The sequence below is a fragment of the Heliconius melpomene genome, chromosome 12 (genome assembly GCF_056956725.1).
Source record: "Heliconius melpomene rosina isolate 202511_hmr_F chromosome 12, ASM5695672v1, whole genome shotgun sequence".
In the NCBI taxonomy this organism is placed as follows: Eukaryota; Metazoa; Arthropoda; class Insecta; order Lepidoptera; family Nymphalidae; genus Heliconius; species Heliconius melpomene.
The window spans coordinates 78,508-98,811 of NC_140400.1; the positions used below are offsets into that span (position 1 = coordinate 78,508).

Below are 20,304 nucleotides of genomic sequence, written 5' to 3' on the forward strand. Positions count from 1 at the left end.
GTACTGGGTAATGGTGGTCTTCGTAGCAGAACAGCGAGGAAAAATTCTTTCATAAGTGAGGCCAATATAGCAAAAAGACTAACTTTCGCGAAAGAATACTTAAATACCCCTTTAGAATTTTGGTACAATTTTATTTTTTTCTGACGAAAGCAAATTTTATCTTTTTGGAACGGACAGACAAACATTTGTGTGGCGCAAGCCAAATACTGAACTGCAGGCGAAACATGTGCATAGTACAGTCAAACACGGCGGTGGTCATGTGATGGTTTGAGGCTGCATGACAGCAAATGGTGTGGGAAACTTGGCTTTTATCGAAGGAATAATGAAAGCAGTAGATCACGGTAAAGTGTTCCGCGATATTTTGTCTTGCAGCGCATCGAAATTAGGCGTAAGTGAGACACACTACTTTCAGTAGGACAATGATCCTAAGCATACAGCTATGAAAACCTAAGGAATGGGTGATGTACAATGTCCATAGAATGCTGAAAACTCCGCCATAAACGCCAGACATCCACCCAATTGAAAATTCATGGCATCTGCTGGATTAAAATTTGAGGAAAATGAAATTTTTAAATAAAAATGATTTGAAGGGTGCTTTGGTAAAGAAATGGGCTCAAATCTCGATTTAAACAACGTCCAAATTATTGGAATCGATGAGATTGCAAGCCATCATTGATGCAAATGGAATGCACACAAAATATTAAGTGTCTTTTCTTTCATTTATTATTGATTTTTTTTACAAAATACGTACAAGCCGGTTGGTGTGCAAATACTTATTTGACTTTAAAATATGTGTTTATACCGTCTCATTCTCTAATTTCTATTTTCTGAGAAATTTTATTAACCAATTCGAAATATATATAGATTAAGCTATTAAATACAATAATTAACTAAAAGCATTCTGTTTTTTTGTAGATGTAACATCAAAAAATTAGGGTGTGCAAATACTTTTTTTACCCACTGTATGTAATTATACTGGGCTGGAGCAGTGAAAGGCGAGTGTTGTTATAACGTTAAGGGATCCCTTAAGCCTACAGATGTGGTTACAAGTCCACGGCACTGCTCCTAGCTTCACATCATTTAAAAGCATTACAGCTACCATCTTATTCATTTCGACAATTATTCTAATTTATCTTTATTTATATTATCTACTATAATTTTTCTAACACACTCGACTCACGTGCCTTGTATTTATACACTCGCCATAAATTTCTTGTCGAGCTGTACGCACTACACAGTGATAGTGATACGCAGCATAAATGTTTTTTTGCGTCAAAAGTAAAATACGGTTCGGTTCGGTTCTTTATTTATGGCGCTTCGAGCGTGTCAGTTGAGCACTATTCACTTCGCCAATGTCACGTTGTATAAGTAAAATACTTAACGGCATGTCGCTAGATGTCACGGACAGACATGAACAATCAACGGTATATAGCTATAGTGCGGAACTGTCAAATGTCAGTGTCAACGTTAGTTGTTTCTCGACCAGGTTCCGAAACAAGCGCGTGGATGACGGTGGCGAGTGGCCCACCACGGTGACCGCAACGCCTCGCAGCAGCAGCGGGTCCAAGGTGATCTCGAGAGTCGACAGATAACGCGTAATACAATTAGCTTAGCGGCCATGTGACTGCGTCGCGGCAGCTCCTACTGCGTCGCGGCCTTCGTCGCGCGTGCCCCTCTGACGGGCCGCCGTAATCCACTTAGTGAGCCAGCACTCCTCGCCACCACCCACACCACCACCACCACCAACTACGACGACATGAAGCCACAGGACGACTACAGGAACGGAGATGGTGAGCCCTCTAAATTTGACTACGTCAAAATAAAAATTAAAATAACAAACATTAATAAGAGTACACAACCACATAGTCACGACCTGCGGAAATTTTTTAACACGTTTTCCTGTCTAAAAAGTACCTATTTCTGTACTTATAAAAAGTAGTTTATTGACTATTGTTAAGATAACAATAATTTGTTTCCCCGTATGTTTTTATAGTTTTATTATAGTCATTTGGAAAATAATAGGTAAAGTAAATATTACATTGTTATTAGTAAATGGATGAAATGACAAGCTGCTATACTAATACATGACCGTGATGTTGCATTTCATAATTTAATTACAAACAGGGATTTTTTTATTAATTTGAATGTACAAATATAATAAGTGGGTAAAATGAGTTGATGCTATATGTAAATTCAAAAAAACATATATGAATAATAATATTTTGTTTTCATTCTTCTTGATGTTTTTTCTTATATTAGTCGGAGATTATGCAACTTCACATTTTGAGTGCCCCTGTAAACTATTATGAATCTTAAAGTTAATTCTGTATACTTAATGAAAATTGCCATTCAATTATTATATTGAACTGACATTATGGCATTTAGTTACTATAGGAAGAGTATTTTACCAATATACTGCTTTTACATAAAAGTAGCTTTTATGAACACATTCACTCACATAGTTATATGGAAATAGTTGAGGAGTAACATAGCTTATAGCTTCCTCCAAAACTAGAAGTATCCATCTCAAAAATATTTATCAATATGAGCCAGACAGCTGTGAAAAAACTTAACAATATTAGTGTAGTTGTTCTTCAAACATTGTACAAAATAATTCAATATTACAATTGGAAAGTCTGCAGTTTCAATCAATTTTTAGGTAGAATTTGATCCACTTTGTTATGATATAAATTATCCAAATTAAATTTCCATCAATTGTTTATCAATTTTATCATTAAATATTAATATCACAAGTAACTTTGAAACATAATAAAAATAAAAAAAAAAATATTTTGAGCAATAAAGTATAAGTGAGTGATACACATACATATATATGTACAATTGTACAAATATATAACTGATGTATGAACAATGCCTATTGTAACTTTATATAAAGTGGGAGTTCTATAATATGGCCAGTTGTGGCACAGTGGCAGTAAGTGTGCTGCTGGCCTGGTTATGGGTTTGATCCCCACTGTCTTAGCACGAGGTTAACTTTGCCTACCTTGCTGTGTGCGGGACACGTTGAAGCTAATTATTTATTTTATTTTGTATAATATCAAAATCAGTTTGGAATTTACTCCTATTACAAAACTATTTGTTAAGAATTATTTTGAAATTTGTAAATGTTCGGGTTGTGATTTCAATTGAAGCCAATGACATTACCTAGCTTGCTCGTCAGTCGAGCTGCACTTTTTATGATCGTCGTAGTTTCGAGTCGTTCGTAGAAATCCGATGTAATGAAATCCGCGAACTGTAAATCGATGCGATGCGGCCGCCGGGCCGCGTAAACGAGGTCCAAGGCTGGCGCAAAGTCAATTACGGAGTGACTGTCGCCAATTGACGGACCGCTTACGAGCGCCCCCGACCGGCCACGGGCGCTTACAATCACGTCAACACTGCGCTTTGCCCCGATACGAGAGCGAACAAATGAAAATATACATTTTAAATATTTTCGTTTTCTCGAATGGGGATCGACACCACGGCCGCTTAAATTATAACACATGTAAATACTTTATCGGCGGAAAACGCTTTTAATGCGATAACGTCAGACACAAGCATAGAAGTACGCTGCGTGGCGCCGAGTAGCGCCGGGCGGCAATCACTAGTATTTCACCTTATCTACTGATAAGATGGCTATGTATGCATGACCTGTAATATTTATTATTTATCATTGTATTCTGGTTGTCAACACGTCCAACTGTATAATGTCAGTCCTCACGCGCTGTGCAGGCGGTGCCTCGTCCGCGGCGTCGCGCTCCGACGACAGCGAGGGCGAGGACGGCGCGCTGGAGGAGGAGCTGTCGCTGGACGATCGCGAGGCGCCCGCGCGCGCCCTCGCCGCTCTCAACGCGCTGCGCAAGTCGCGCCAGCACTACGACGTGCTGCTGGCCGCCGCCGGCGAAGAGGTGGCCGCGCACCGCGCCGTGCTGGCCGCCGTGTCGCCGCGCCTTCTGGCTGACCTGGCGCAGCTGCCGCCCGCCGCGCCCGGTGTGCCCGCCGCGCTGCGCTTGCCCGCCGTGGATGCGGACGCGTTGCGCGGGCTCGTGGACTACGCCTACACGGGCCGCCTGCGCGTGCGCGACGCCACCGCCGCGCGCCGTCTCTATCGCGCCGCCGCCGCGCTGCGCGTGGAGCCCGCGCGCGCGCACCTCGCCGAGCGCCTCGTGCGCCGCCGCACGCCGCCCGATTGCCTCGCGCTGCGCCAGCTGCCCGAGCTGGCACCGCATCATCGCGCGCTGCTCGACGCCTACATCGCGCAGCATGTAAGAACCGCCCTCCACCCCACCTCCCTCCCTTTTCCAGACACAGTCCACAGCTAAATCAAATGCCTTTTTAGTTCGACGAGATCTGCGAGAGCGGCGCTCTGGCCGCGTTGCCGCTGATACGCATCGAACTACTTCGCGAAACCAGCGCCGAGGGAGGCGAGGAGGCGCCGGCCGCCATCGCGGACGCCGCGCTGTCCTGGCTGAAGGACCATCACTCGGGAGACGTTGACGTGAGTAGTGCACTAGTGTGACGTGACATCGAATGATGACGGCACGTGACGGGTGTCGGTGTGGTTTCAGCTGGAGGAGCTGTGCTCGCGCACGCACCTGCTGTTTGTGGACGCGCGCGGCGAACTGCGTGACTGCGGGGAGTTGCCGGCAGAGCGCGGCGACGCGCCCGAGTTGCAGGAGTACCGCGAGGCGCGAGAGCGTGAACGCGGGCAGCGTCGCCGCGAAGCGGGCGAAGCAGGCGAGGTGGGCGGGGCGGCGGGCGACAGCGGAGTGCTCGCGGCGCGCGCCGAGGGTGGCGTGACGCGCGCCGTGGTGAGCGTGCGCGGACGGCTGGCGGCAGCGCGCGTGGCGTGGCGCGCGGGTGGCGCGGGCGGACGGCGCGGGGGCCGGTTGGGCGGCGCAGGCGGCGGCGAGGCGCGTGCGCACATGTCGGCGGGGCGCTGCGCGGTTGGCGCGGCGGCGCTGGGCACGCGCTTAGTTGTGTGCGGCGGGTACGACCGCGCGCGCGTGCTGCGCGCGGCCGAGGCGTACGAGCCGGCGCGCAACGCTTGGGCGCCACTGCCGGACATGACGCGCGCGCGCGCTCGCTTCCCGGCGGCGCGCCTTGGGAACGCGCTCTACGTGTTCGGAGGCTCAGACGGACAGACCGAGCTCGATTCTGTCGATGTCTATGAGGAGGTGAGTCTTTTACTTTTCTCCTCTTTTATAGCATTGTACTGTAATCACGTTGACTTATATGAATACCTATATGCCCAGTTATGGCGCGGTACAGATTATGACTATAAAATCCATTGGTTGTGGGTTCGATCCCCACTCGAGATAAAATTAAAATTAATTAAATTACCTATTGAGTATCATTAAAATATTATTTTAATTTATATTTCCATTGCTGATGTCGCGCGGCCGTGCCAAATTCTGGAGGTATTGCGTTTTGAGTTCTGCCACTAAACATGCAATGTCTCCAGAATTCAGCAGAAAGTGGGAAACAGAATGTCCTTGAATCTGAACTTTTTAAGTTTTGCCAATTTTCGTCGGCCACGATTAGGGTCCATTTTTTCTACTTGCAACGCTTTATCTTCTGGTCATCGACGTAATGATGCATATTGTCGTCCTTAGAAGGAGGCGGGAGGCGCGTGGCGGGCGGTGGCACGCATGCCGCTGGCGCGCTCGCATGCGGCCGCCGCCGCCGACGAGCACCGCGCCGAACTGTGGGTGGTGGGCGGCTGGGCCGGTGGCCGCAGCCTGCGTGCCGCGCACCGCTACCTGCCCGCCGCCGACCGCTGGACCGACGCGCCGCCGCTGGCCGCCGCGCGCTCGCAGCCCGCAGCGCTCGTGTGGCAGCGCGCGCTATGGGTGCTGGGCGGCACTGACGCCTGGAGCTGCCTCGCCTCTACAGAGCTGCTGCCCCTGGATGACGCCGCCGCTGCCTGGCGGGCCGGCCCGCCGCTAGCCACTGCGCGCCGCTCCGTGGGCGCGGCCGTGTGGCGCGGGCTGGCCGTGGCGGCGGGAGGCTCGGCGGGCGCAGCCTCGTTGCGCGACACGCTGCTGCTGGCGCCGGGCGCCGCGACGTGGCGCGCCGGGCCTGCGCTGCAAAGGGCGCGCGCCGCGCCCGCGCTGGCGGCGCTGGGCGACGTACTGTACGCGGCAGGCGGTTTCTCGGGCAAGGAGTTCTTGGCCTGCGTGGAGTGTCTGTATGAGCCCGACGGCGAGTGGACCACGCTGTGCGCGCCGCCCTCTCCGCCCGCGCCCCTCACGCCCGCCGCCACCGACGTACCCATTCCGTCTGACGCGTCAGACACCGTCTAGAACATTCCAAGTCACGTCACCCGTGACGACGCCGCCGTACTGTTCGCTGTATTATAACTGGTTAAGTTTCATTCAATAAATTTATTTTAATTGGCATTCGTTTTTATTTTGGATTTTATCATGATGTCGTAATTTTTATATTTTTTGTATTATAAGGATTTTAATATTTTTCTAATATTACAAACATACCAAGACAATTTCAAACATTATTCTTTGATTCATTAAAAGTTCGTGGTATGGGCGAAGTGATATCAATTTATTAATATGATGATATAATTATGAATTAAATATGTAAAAAAATATTTATTCATTTAGGAATATATATAGCTCTCTTGATTTCTAATTATTGCAAAGTGTAAATTAAATAAAAAGATTGTACCAGATGGAGAGGGCAGGCGTCAGGCGATATACCACCATAAGTGACAACCACTTTGCAAAGTGCCTACGTTTTTTCTGGACAGGGAAGAAGATTTACAAAGTAATTTTCAGACAAAAAAAGTTTTATGAAAAATAATGAACAACCAGTTGATTGCGTACAAAGTATATTTAAAAAGGGCAAAAGAGTGCGAGGTGTGCTAGGCTCGCTCGGCCTGCGTCTGCAGCAGCAGCTTGGCGAGCGTGTGCCGCGCGCCGAGGCGTAGGTCGGGCCAGCCGGTGCGCAGGCAGCGGCCCGTAACGGCCGTGTCGGCGGGGCCCGCATGGGCCAGCCCGCACGGGGCGGCCGGCGGCGCCAGCAGCAGGCCTGGCTCGGGCGCCCGCAGCGCGCGCAACCCGCTCGCCGCCAGCACGTCTGCCGCCGACCACTTCCCCACGACCGCGCCCGCACCCGACCACTTCTCCAGAGCTGTGTACCGCATATAGTAAAATAAGCAGAGGTTGATGAAAACATTTTTTTATAAGCTGCACGCTGTATCCTACATACAGCAGGGTAGGCACAGGGAACCTAATGTTAAGACACTCCGTTCCCCACTTCCCGCCGAATTTTAGAGGCATTGCGTGTTGAGTGGGGGAACTCAACGCGCTTTGCGTACATAGACAATATAAATTGGGAATTGAACCCACAAACGTCGCGTTACATTCCCACTTTGACAATGCAGGGGCACTGCGCCACGATGGCCTCTGACGACGATGTCACGCCAAATGTACATTTGCGTGAGTACACAATAACATAATCCGTAATATGAGTTTATTACAAAATTGATAAATATAACGCATATTTGCTAGTTTTTATATATATACTTTACAAAGCCGCGAGATAATGGTAAACAAAAAAGAGCATGTTTTATTAGACGGGTTTTAGTTTTTAAACTTTCTTTTTATTTAACTTGTGTTCCATTTACGTGAATTCGTAGTGAACACATAACTAGTTTAGAAGCAATTTTACAAATTATTGCAATTATTAGGTGACCGCAAGCAAAACCTTGAGCAACAGCTAGTAATATTTCAAAAGAAAAACACAAGTAAATCTGAAGCAAATTAAAAAGAACTCATGACTAAATTAATGGGCTAAATATAATATAATAGATAGTTTATTAGAGCACACTGACCGTCCTCGAAGTCTTGCCTGTAGAAGGCGATCGCGGAGCGCGCGCGCGTCTCGAAGCGGCCGGCCTCGAGCGCGGGGCGCGCGGGGGCCCCGGGAGCGGCGACGGGGGCCCCGGCGACGGGAGCCCCGGAGGCCGGAGGCGCGGGATGCACGTAGCGCGCGAACGCCAGGGGCGCGAACCACTGCTCCCCGATGATCGTGTTCATGCGCACCTTCATGCGGACATTGCAAGTATTACATGATTACATTCTGTAATATCTATTTACAGTCGCACGCCGGTGCTTGGCGTAAACCAAGATGGTAACAAGGCAAAGCGCGGCGGTGAGTTCCGCTACTAAACATGCAATGCCCTGAGAGTTCGGCGGCAAACGGGCGTGGAGGGTTTTAACAATAGATTCCCACGTATCCTGCGTTGCTATGTGCGTATAATACTTGTAATACAAGTCATCTACAACTATACCTATAATAAAATAGTATCTGGTCGGTGCCTGTTCGCGGAATATACAGGGTGTCCCAGGAGTCAACGATAAAACGAAAACAGGTGATAGACCAAGTCGTGACAGCTATGAGAAAAATATAAAAAAAAATCTGTGTTAAGTATTTTTGATATTATATTGATTTAAAAAAAAATCGGGAAAACCAACACCCTGTGATGATTTTTCAAGTCCTAAGACTACAAATATTACTCTTTTTTCATTTTTTTTTCTGTAATGTAATCATGAGTAACCCTTCTGTGAATTACAGTTTAAGATTTAAACATACCTGCATCAGTTTTCAATAAAATGTGGTGTTTTTGCCAAACATTAAATTCAAAATATTTACTACACCCAACTTTAACCGACTGTACTGTAAAAAAAATGTACTACACTGTTTTTGCAACTAACTTTAAAAGTTGGCGCATTTAATCTGGATTCCGAAATGGTACGATACTTGCTGGATTACTTCTTCGTTGAAGAGAGAAAAATCGAAATACACGATAATCGGGATAACGTTCAGCGTTTTGGTATCTTTTCCTATACATTCTAGCTCCAGCATTAGCATTACCTAATCATTCTCCATGAATGAAATGCATATTGGCAATGTGTTAAAGACCGAGTATATGGCCTGCGAGAGCCCGGACTCGAGCACTATCCTTATAAGTCCTGGGCCAGTCTCTAAGTCGGAAAAGGTTTGGACGGTATCCTGCGATCACAGACCACACCAGTGACCTCCCGCCACTTAGCCCAGGCAACGCTTATCCGACCATGGAGATTGTAATCGATGCCTCCAGACTCGTGCATGACGGATCTAAGATACCTGAACTTTTCGTTCGATCGTTCGCTCCTGGGACACCCTGTATATATAAAACATGTTATTAGGGACAACACAATGTAATGCAAACAATTATTATTTAAATGTTTAATGTAATTTCATGCTGTAACAAATACTAAAACAGAATAAAAATAAAAAGGACTCATAGTCCCATATAACAAACCTGATTTCATCATGGTGTGGAGACTCCTATTCCCAATTGACCAGTTTTTTAATAAATAAATTATATTATTATACTACGAAATAAATCCAGGTGAGTAAATAAATAATTGTGTATTTGAAGCGGGCGGGTCTTTACTTATAAATCTAAGGAGACATACTCTGTTGAGGAAGTCCTCATTGAAGTCGACGCGCGGGTCCAGTAGCAGCACGAGCGCATCGTGCGCCAGGCGCGGCAGCGCGCCCGCCAGCGCCGCGCGCTTTGCTGCCGCCAGCAGCTCGGCGTCGCTGCGGGGCGCGCGGGCCCCGTGTTGGCTCTGTGCTGGCTCGGCCGCCTCCATCGTGTCCACATGCGCGACAAGCGCGCGCGCTGCCTCGCGCAGCGCACTCACGTCGGCCTCCTGCTCCGGCGTGAGAGGCTCCGCACTTGATACTATCACCTGCAAGTTAATGAACCACTCCTATTAGATTTCCGTATACTTTTTCCCGACTGCTAAGGGTTACGTAATTAGTTCGTATCTTGTATGTATGTATGTATCTAATATTCTTTATTACCTCATATCTCCAGAACCGCTGAACGGATTTATGTAATTGAGGTATCGTTAGATTCGTTTTAGCAGTTCTTAGATAGGTGACGTTGAAATAAAAAATTATGTCGGCTGTGGGACGCCATTGAACTAAGTGAAAAATATTTTTTTCGGTTTGAATACCACAATATGGGTATTAAATTCAAGAGCTCAACACGAGGATTTCAAAAAGGTATATCATGATTATCATTACCATAATGAATTAGGATGAACAGTCGCGATCTGTAAGTAATTCTTCAATCAATAACATCTTTACCAGGAACCCCGCAACATTTAAACAGGTCCCAACTGTTAATCCTAATGAACTATTGGGCTTGTTTATTTTCTTTGCAGTTGGGGTTTTTGTTTCTTTAAATATATATTATTATGTGACAAAAAATTGTTTTAATATAATTAAAATACTCGATAAAAATGCAAAAAGTAAATATATATGCAGCATAGTGTACCAGCGTGAGCGCGGTGTTGGCGTCGCGCTGCACGCACGCGGTGTCGTAGCGGCGCAGGAAGGCGGTCGCAACGCGCGCCAAGCGCGCCGGAACTGCCGCCAGCACACGCACGCGCGCGCTCTCCGTCACGTAGCGCGCCGGCGCCAGGCGGGCGGCGCCCAGCGCGCGCGCTGCTGCCGCCTGCACGAGCGCGCCGCCCGAGCCCGCGCGTAACAGCAGCCGATATCGAAGCGCGCGCGGCGGGTCCCAGCACCAGGCGGCGTCCAGCACGCGCACGCTGGAGGGAGACACGCGGTGCCGGCGCGCCGCCCATGCGCGCGCGTGCCGCAGCAAGAGGCGCGCGGCGGCTAAATCCGCGCCGCCTAGCGGCGCCAGCGCGCGCTCGCCCCACTGCCACGCGTGCGACGCGTTGAAGCGCGTCCAGCGAAGGTGATCGAACCTGCGACACGGTCAATGTTTAATAAATATGAAAATACTTTACAGTATTACAATTATTATTATTTTATTGTTAACTAGCAACCCGCCCGCCGCTTCGCCAGCTTCAACTACATTATTATTCATTTGATAAACAGAATTGACTGGCAGTCAAATGACGATGTCAATGAATAATTTAATTTACTTGTCCAGAAACAGCCTTAAATGTTAAATTACTGATTTGGGTAAAAATTTTATAATATTCTATGTAAAATAACTGTAATGATTGCATATTAGAAAAAATACCCAAATCGAATTGAATAATCCAATATCGAAATTGAATCCAAAATAATTAATCGAATATCGAATCGAAAACAAATAAATTGAGAACTTCCTCTTTGTTTTGAAAGTTGGTTAAAACTTAAAAATACAGATTTATTTTAAGTATAAAGTATGAATGTTCTTAAATTCATTCAAATGACGATAACTTTTTTAATGAACTTTAAATGTTTTTTGAGTTAAAACAAAGCAATTAATGAAATTTTTAAGTAAATCGGCTCAATACTTTCGGAGATAAACGTGATCATACATAAAGGCAGAGATACAGACAGACAACAAATTAAAAAAATGCTTTTTACGTTTTATGAATTACAAACTTTCATCTAATTTCTGTGTAACAAATGATTTCAATTAAAGTTCTTAACCACGATATACAGAAATATTGTATCGTTTTAAGATGATTGGTTTTTTTGGTGAAGAATCTAGAATTCTAGAGAAAGGGATGTAAGACATTTAATAACATTTCAATTTATAGTTAATTATTATACTTACATACTTCTGGTAATCTGTCTTTATAATAAAATCGTAAGAGGGTCGGTGTCTGTATTTGGAAGATATTTAAAAAAAAAATGTTATTGGGAACCTTTATTAGCCTAATCGAACCCAAAACAATGATTTTTAAAATTTTTGTTCGTTTGTCTGTGTGATTGTTATCACTAATCTCAGAATCAACTTAACCGATTTAGATGCGGTTTTCACTATTGGATTTTGGCAAGCTTCCGAAAACATATAGGGTTTATTTTATTACAATCGGTTCATAAATAAAAACGTTATGTCAATTTAAAGTATTTAGTTCGACAAATTTGCTAATTGCGGTTATTTACGCGGACAGTTATTTTATACAACTGTTCTACTGAATTCTTTAGTTTTCAATTTCTTTAGTAATATTTCTATTTAAGGCGGGCGTAGCCCTGCACGGCTAAATTGAAAATGATTGTTATAGTTGAAAGTCGATATCTGACACAGTACCTGGTGGGCGGCGCGGGTGGCGCCAGGCCCGCGTCGTCACGCAGCGCGGCGGGCCACGTTGCGTTGCGGAACCCGCGCGGGTGGCGGCGCGCGCTGCGGGCGGCTGCCGTGCGTCGCTCCGCCACAGCCGCGCGCGCCTCTCGCAGCGCTTCGCGCGCCGCCAGCGCGTGCAGCTGGTGGAAGCGCGCCGCCTGTAACGCCGGGTATGCCGCCACGGCGCCGGCCAGCGCGGCGGGCGCCGGCGTCGCGGCGGGCGCCAGACGCAGCGCGGCGTAGCGCTGGCCCTGCGCCGCAGGCGCGCATCTTCGGTGCGCAGCGTGCAGCACGCAGCGCCCGATGTTCTCGTGGTGCTGCGGCGAGTACGAGTTGCGCACGCACCAGTCCAGCTCGCCGTGCACGGCGCGCAGCACGCTGTTGGACATCAGGATGCCGCCCTCTGTGCGCACAAACACACCACTAGTAGCGCGCTAACTAAATTTATGTTTTGAAGCAAATGTCAATTTATTATGAGAGTAAACATTTTATAAATGAATAATTAAACTAATACATATACTGATTCTCGCTGAATTTTTCTATTGTAATATTAATTTTAAAAAAACGAAGAGTAAAATAAATAATAATAATAATAATAATAATAATAAAAGCCGAATATCTACCTAAGGTACAATAATGTGTATCATCATCAGACACCACCCCCATGTAAATATCCTGACTGACGCTCAGCTGCGACACAAGCTCCGTCAGCCGCCTTGCGTTCACGTAGGTTGTGTCGGACACGAGGAAAAAGAAGTCATATTCCTCTAGATAATTATCAGCCAGATATTTCAATGCATGAAATGGTTTGAGCATCTCTCTGGTGTCAGTAAAGCCCACGACGTTGGCGCGGCCCGGCGCGGCCTGCAGGGCGCTCGCTGTGATGAAGAAACGAAGTGCTGGTTGTAGACGCGCTGCCGTCTGATTCAAGGCAGCGGCTCGGGTCTCCAGCACCTCCTCGGAGCTAAGGACACCTGCAACATTACATTGTGTGTTTTTTTGTAATAAATGCAGTCTCATATTATATCATGTTCGGGACAAAATTAGTTGAATAGCTCAACTCAAGACTTGTTCTGTTATCAGCGCAAAAAAGTGAAAATATTTCTTTCAACCTAATTACAATCAAACCCATAACCCACAATTGATAAGCATCATTTATATACTTGGCAACACCCTGGAGAACCATATAATGATTAATGTAGATCTGGCTCTCATTGTTTATTTTTATTTTTAGATCAGACTAGATAATACGCTGCCATTTCTCAACGTAAATATAGTAAAAATATAAATATATAAATATAAATATAATTAATAAATATTTTCTCACTATATCATATTATTTACAATACATTATATTAGGGGCGCGCAGTAGTGTTCACATGTTATTCAATCAAGTGTTTTACATGTAACCCTACGGAGAAATTTGTCACTTGATTATTCCTTAAGTCCATTGAATTTTTAGAATATTTTTGCAAATTTCCTTTTCAATCGGTCAAACCGTTAGGTGTCAAAGAGCTTAAAAAGTCTCCATTACAATGCTCCACTCTCTTCGCTCAAAAAACATTTTTTTTTTATATGAGAATTGTCAACAGAATACATTTATAATCTTAATGGAAAAGATAAATATCATAAAATATTTGTTATTTTATCATGAAGTTATCAGTCAGATTGCACTTGTAAATGGCCCATAGTTGTGCTAATGTGATTTGTGAACAAAGTAAAAAACTATAATATCCAATATTTCATACCACTCAGTGACTACAATAAAGTACTTAAAATAAAGCATTTTTAAATTGGCATTTTAATCATTACTTTGATGTTTTAAACAAGAATTTTGATAAAGATATTCTCCAGTAGATATAGCATATATATACATAATATATATGTGTCCTAATATTCTACTCTTTAGACACACAAGAATGCTGTGATTTAAAAAAGCTATACAAATCCCCGATTTCGCAAGAAGCTCAGTATTGAATCATGCAATACTGCACTAGCACATGGGCATTTTTAACACACATACACTCTTGAATCATATAATTAAAATAAGCAATTATGTGGTTTTTTTTATATTTTATTAAGTTTTTTTTTGTTTGTATGCAGATTCTCTTAGAATTAATTGAAACCTTTTTCATTAGTTAGTTTAGTTTATTAGTTAGTGTTTTTCAGAAACTGCATACAAACAAAAAATAACTTAATACTCATAAGGATGAGTGTAAGTTGTGTGCAGGAAAACGTTAAAATTTCTTAATAAACTGTTTCTCTCTTTATTTTTGTTGATATGTACTTGTTGCTTCTAACAGACATACAAGTATAACAATTTTGTGCTACATAATTATGCATAAAACCATCTTTTCTTTATAGAGTCAATTATACAGATTTCCGATTATCCAAATGATTAACAACAACAATTGGACTAATTGAGTTTCTACTGTATTTGTATTCTGTACAATGTATATTTGGAGTAACCTATATGTAAACTATGTGGGTGTTGTCGTGGCGCTGCAGTTTTTAACTTTAACAGTTGACTATGTATTCTTTGTTTATATGCTCTTTCTACTATTGTTCCTAATATTTTACATCATTGCAACATATTGATTAAATATAATATCTCTATGAGAAGCAAATATTGGAGAAATGACAAGCTTTTATACAATGTACTAATATGTTGTTAATAAATGGCTGCTCAATCCTTGAATATAATAATGAACCTGCAAGTAGTCCGCCACGCATGCCCAGCTCAGTGCTGTAGTAGCGCGGGCGCTGCACGCTGCGGCCGGGCTGCCCCGCCGGCCCCAGCGGGCGCTCCTCGCGGCGCGGCTCGAAATCGTCGCCCGCAGCACTCTCGCCGCCCGCCGCTGCCGCCAGCCCCGCGCACTCCACCACCTCCTCGTCGAGGGGCACCGCCGCCAGCGCCAGCCATAGCCCGATCCCGAGCCCCACCAGGAAGTACGAGTTGTGCTTCACTTGTGACACCACGTAGCGAGACAACATCATGCCCACTTTACTCACACCCACATTATGTTTATAGATATCAGATTAGAATAGCACTTTATATAAATAATACTAAGAATAAACAATCAGAATATCGGTCAGAAAGAAATTAAAGAAGTTGCTCTAAAAGATCACAGGAAGCGCCCGTCAACACAGGCAGAGGAATCGTATCTAATGTCAGTGTCAATAAGACATAACCTAAAAATGACATCAACCTATTAAGTGTCACATCTATGGCTGACTTATCTGGCTATCTATGGCTGGCTATCTATTATATATGATCCAAGTGTAACTATCACGGAAGAACCACTCACTAGTCTCACGATTACTGAAAGTTGCTTTGATCGCTTTCAACGAAAGATGGCAGAAGCGCAAGCAGAGCAAAAATACTCGCCCGGCAGAACTGTGTGCAGTGGTAAAGGAAATCACGAGGAATCTTGCAAAAGATCTCCTTATCAGAGCCTGGCTCAAGTAAATAAGAGCGGCAATGAATCAGGTAAATTCTCCTGTCTTAGGTACGATATCAGGCCCCAAAGCACATTATAGAAACGCATTCCTCGAATTCCCAACAGTGCTAAAAGCTACCAAGCAAGCGAAGCTCAGGACTTGCGAGGACATAATGTTTACATTCCAACGTGGATACTCCATCCTGGATGTTAAACTTAAAGAAGCAAAAGTCCATATATAACTATGCTACCGTACAAACCATCAGAGGTGACATAAAATATATAGTAAAATATATAGAGGAATTGTGCTCAAGATGGCATAGTATGATAAGATGACACATTACGATATTGATGAAACTATTAGCGCTAAGTGCGATCTTGTGACGTTTTAGAGAGTGTCTGTAGATGCAGCTAGTGCTTAAATTCAGTATGGCTGAAAGTGAATGCAGATGGGCAAGTAATTCATGTTTTCGTTATTTTCAATTGCAACAAATTTTTCTTTCGCTTTTGCTTGATGGTGAAAAGACATGTAAGATAAAGATTTTCTATTTGAACTAATTACAAAAGTAAAATAGGATTATTATATGACACGACTAACGCTAAAAGCGCATCCTAACCTTTGTCACAACGGTTAAAATTAAATTCATATATATATTGGGTAAGATGACATACAAAACCTGAGTATAAGATGGCATACTATCTTACCCTTATAAATAACCAAAATGCCTGGCAATTACGAACGAATTGGTCACAAGAAGACATGGATAAGGCTGTTAGAGCAAGGGCATTCAATAGCCGCAAGTGACGAAGCTTATTTCCCTTTTGGAAAAGGAAGTGACTGATAACGTTGTTGATGAAGCCCTGATAAATTACTTTGGATAGTGGAGGCTACTAAAATCTCTAGGTCTAATAGAAGAAATACTCCCGATCGGAGATATAAACGAGCTCCCCTTTATTGACATTCTCTTTTTCTTTTCTTTCTTTTCGACCCGTTCTGCCGTAGTACATCACAAATTGTCAACCTCAACCAGGGCCTCTTGTGTACCCATACTTTATATATATACTCTTCTAAAAAACATATATATATACAATATGTATATATATAATATATATACATATATGTAAATATATATGTATAATATATATATGTATACATATGTATATATATAATATACTCTTCTAAAAAACTGCACTCCCTCCGAAAAATTTGAGAACTACACCAGAGCTACGAGACATGAGCGAAACTCTCTACCTCACATTTATTTAACAGCAGATTTTTTTTTAATCCATCAGGGATATGGGGTAGATATGGGTTCAAGAGTGCTGACTCTCCATGAAGCCCAAGGTCTGACAGACGCGACGGCTGTAGTAGTGAACACAAAGTCGATGACATTACAGCTACATGACAGCGTTTCTCACGGAATTGTAGCAACAACGCGACACACCGACAGATGTTTCTACTACAGCAGCTGGCGGGGACGACGCAATAGCAAGAAGGAGAAGATCCGGAAGGCCACGGAAGCGGCGACGACAGGCGTTATAAAGTACAATTTATAGATGAGCACAAACACAGAAACGTCCGAACGTCCGCCATCGTGGCGGTAGCGAGACAACAATTCCAATTTCCCCAACCGTAAGCATTTTAATATTATAAAAATGTAATATCGAAATCCATAATGAACTTTTTTTTCTTTTTGGTCTTAAAGTTTAATTTAATTTCTAAGGATACCTAAAGTATCTAACTGAATAAATGTATGCAAATCACGGTTATAGGAAAATAATAATAATAGGAGTATCGTATATGCTCGTAAATAGCATAAGAAATGCATAACATTGTTTATATAATGACTGATCTATTACTTATAATAAAACAATAAAAATATTTTGTCTGTACATTTGTATTTTTGACTGAAATAGATAGAGGGGCACTTAAAAACAATAATAGAAAGCAAAAATATTTTTTTTATTTCTTGTCTGTTTGTCTGTATGTAAGGTCAAGAAGTCGATTTACTTGAAACTTTCACCAATTATTTGTTTTAACTCAACATCTAAAGTTTGTTTCATCAAAATCGGTTAATTAAAAAAAAGTTATCGGCATTTAAATGAACTCAAGGCATGAGTTTGCCTGGAAATATAAAGCAATCTCTATACTTATACTTATAATAAATTTGTGTTTGTGATAAATCTATATTTTTAACCAACTTTCGAAACCAGGAGTAAGTTCTCAATTAAATATTTTCGATTCGATATTCAATTAATTTAATCGATTAATTATTTTGAATTCGATTTCGATATTGGATTATTCGAATCATTTTGGGTATTTTTTGTAATATGCAATCAGTACAGTTATTTTACAAAGGTTATTATAAATCCTTACCCAAGTCAATAATATAACATTTAAGGCTGTTTCTGAACGAGTAAATTAAATTATTCATTGACATCTGACATATTTGACTATCAGTCAACTCTGTTTATTAAATGAATAATCATAGTTCAAGCGGGCGAAGCCGCGGGGGGCCGCTAGTTTTATATAAAACACATCACGTACGGCCGCGTCGTAGGTATCGGTTACATTTACCTTCCTCATCGGGGGAAATGCCGGCCGTCACTCCGGCCACTTGGCAAGTGGTAAGTGATCCGAGCATGTACTACTATGCCCACTTATGTAACTTAAATATGCACGTGGCTAAGCCGTTTCTTTTTATAGAAGTATCTTTTTGCAAAACTTGATTGAATGCTATTTAATAAATAGCATTCTTGTTCGCCGTATGATAATTAAAAGTAAAATTCGTTACGTTTTCAATGTTCAATTTTAAACGAACTTCACTTTTACATATTAGATTAGAATGTTTATAAAGGACTAGCGGACGCGCGCAGCTTCGCTTGCGTATTTAGGGGTGAATTCTAATAAACCACGAAACATGTATTCAATGAAATATTTTTAAGAGTCTAAATTTCAAATTTTATAAAAATCGGTGGCGATTTAAAGATTTTTCCATACAAATTTTCAACCCCTTATTTGCACCCTTAGAGGGTGAATTCTAGAAAACCATGAAACACATGTTCAATTAAATATTTTTAAGAGTCTAAATATCAAATTTTATAAAAATCGGTGGCGATTTAAGAATTTTGCCATACAAACTTTCAACCCCTTATTTGTACCCTTAGGGGGTAAATTCTAGAAAACCATGAAACATGTGTTTAATTATATACGTTTAAGAGTCGGAATTTCAAATTTTATAAAAATTGCTGACGATTTAAAAAAAACCTATACAAACTTTCAACCCCTTATTTGCACCCTTAGGGGGAGAATTCTAGAAAACGATGAAACACGTGTTCAATTAATTACTTTTAAAAATCTAAATTTCAAATTTTATAAAAATCGGTGCCGATTTAAATTTTTTTCCATACAAACTTTGAACCCCTATTTCACCCCTTTAGCGTTAAAATTTTTCAAAATCCCTTCTTAATGGATGTCCAGATTACGAAAGTATATTTTTGTCTAAATTTAACGTTTCTACCATTAGCGGTTACCGCTGTGCGTGCGTCTTACCTCAGTCAGTGAGGACAAGTCCTTTTATATATATAGACTAGCGGACGCGCGCAGCTTCGCTTGCGTAATTAGGAATGAATTCTAATAAACCACGAAACATGTGTTCAATGAAATATTTTTAAGAGTCTAAATTTCAAAATTTATAAAAATCGGTGGCGATTTAAAGATTTTTCCATACAAACTTTCAACCCCTTATTTGCACCCTTAGGGGGTGAATTCTAGAAAACCATGAAACCATGTTCAATTAAATATTTTTAAGAGACTAAATTAAAAATTTTATAATAATTGGTGGCATTTTAAAGATTTTTCCATACAAAATTTCAGCCCCTTATTTGTACCCTTAGGGGAAGAATTCTAGAAAACCATGAAACATGTGTTCAATTAAATACTTTTAAGAGTCTGTATTTCAAATTTTATAAAAATTGGTGCCGATTTAAAAAAAAATCTATACAAACTTTCAACCCCTTATTTGCACCCTTAGGGGGAGAATTCTAGAAAACGATGAAACACGTGTTCAATTAAATACTTTTAAAAATCTAAATTTCAAATTTTATAAAAATCGGTGCTGATTTAATTTTTATTCCATACAAACTTTGAACCCCTATTTCACCCCTTTAGGGTAAAAATTTTTCAAAATCCCTTCTTAGTGGATGTCCAGATTACGAAAGTAAGCATCTGTCCAAATTTCACGTTTCTACCATCAGCGGTTACGGCTGTGCGTGCGTCTTACCTCAGTCAGTGAGGACAAGTCCTTTTATATATATAGATTATCGCCTAATACCAACTAGACACAACACGGCAAATAAAACAGTCGATCATTTAGAAACAATATGATCCAGGTTCAAATTCTGTAGGATTTTTATGTTTTTAGGGTTCCGTACCTTTTAAAGAAAAAAGAAACCCTTATAAGATCACTTTGTTGTCCGTCTGAAAAAAATAAGAGCCGCTTATATCTTTCCTACGTAGATCTTTTAAAACATTCTTTGCGAATTCACTTGTCGTTCACCCACACTGACATGCCTATGTCCTCAGGGTGCACTTGTCTGCTAACTTTAGCATACCAGACATCTCAGGCTTCTTTGTAGGTTGGACATTCAAAGAATACATGCTCAGCGTTTTCGCACTTACCCACTGCAGCTAGGGCATTCTGGGTAATCTTCGTGTTTAAAGTGGTGTAAGTAATCTCGGTAGCAAGCGTGACC

At 42.5% G+C, this 20,304-nt stretch overlaps 2 protein-coding genes and 1 long non-coding RNA gene across 3 annotated transcripts; 2 read left to right on the forward strand and 1 right to left on the reverse strand.

The window, feature by feature from the left end:
* Positions 1 to 1,378: 1,378 nt before the first annotated feature.
* LOC146533275 (uncharacterized) lies at positions 1,379 to 6,401 on the forward strand. The gene is made up of 5 exons (XM_085193837.1): positions 1,379 to 1,790; positions 3,733 to 4,265; positions 4,340 to 4,498; positions 4,569 to 5,177; positions 5,616 to 6,401. The coding sequence occupies exons 1-5, from the start codon at positions 1,757 to 1,759 to the stop codon at positions 6,303 to 6,305; spliced, it is 2,025 nt and encodes a 674-aa protein (XP_085049963.1). The 5' UTR covers positions 1,379 to 1,756; the 3' UTR covers positions 6,306 to 6,401.
* Positions 6,402 to 6,830: 429 nt separating this feature from the next.
* Chpf (Chondroitin polymerizing factor) lies at positions 6,831 to 15,281 on the reverse strand. Its single transcript, XM_085193836.1, has 7 exons — positions 14,821 to 15,281; positions 12,733 to 13,083; positions 12,077 to 12,512; positions 10,355 to 10,793; positions 9,483 to 9,761; positions 7,853 to 8,063; positions 6,831 to 7,149 (listed from the first exon to the last, which is right to left on the reverse strand). The coding sequence occupies exons 1-7, from the start codon at positions 15,104 to 15,106 to the stop codon at positions 6,881 to 6,883; spliced, it is 2,271 nt and encodes a 756-aa protein (XP_085049962.1). The 5' UTR covers positions 15,107 to 15,281; the 3' UTR covers positions 6,831 to 6,880.
* Positions 15,282 to 15,425: 144 nt separating this feature from the next.
* On the forward strand, positions 15,426 to 17,439 carry LOC146533277 (uncharacterized). The gene is made up of 2 exons (XR_014878520.1): positions 15,426 to 15,599; positions 16,843 to 17,439. It is a non-coding gene; the product is annotated as an uncharacterized LOC146533277 (long non-coding RNA).
* The last annotated feature ends 2,865 nt before the right edge of the window (positions 17,440 to 20,304 follow it).

Excerpts from the sequence above, each read along its gene's own strand:
- Chpf (XM_085193836.1), bottom strand. The coding sequence starts at position 15,106 with ATGATGTTGTCTCGCTACGTGGTGTCACAAGTGAAGCACAACTCGTAC. Across the intron at positions 13,084-14,820 it reads GCGTGGCGGACTACTTGCAG|GTGTCCTTAGCTCCGAGGAG; the intron begins GTTCATTATTAT and ends GTAATGTTGCAG. Across the intron at positions 10,794-12,076 it reads CCACCCGCGCCGCCCACCAG|GTTCGATCACCTTCGCTGGA; the intron begins GTACTGTGTCAG and ends ACCGTGTCGCAG.
- LOC146533275 (XM_085193837.1), top strand. The coding sequence starts at position 1,757 with ATGAAGCCACAGGACGACTACAGGAACGGAGATG. Across the intron at positions 1,791-3,732 it reads CGACTACAGGAACGGAGATG|GCGGTGCCTCGTCCGCGGCG; the intron begins GTGAGCCCTCTA and ends CGCGCTGTGCAG. Across the intron at positions 4,499-4,568 it reads ATCACTCGGGAGACGTTGAC|CTGGAGGAGCTGTGCTCGCG; the intron begins GTGAGTAGTGCA and ends GTGTGGTTTCAG.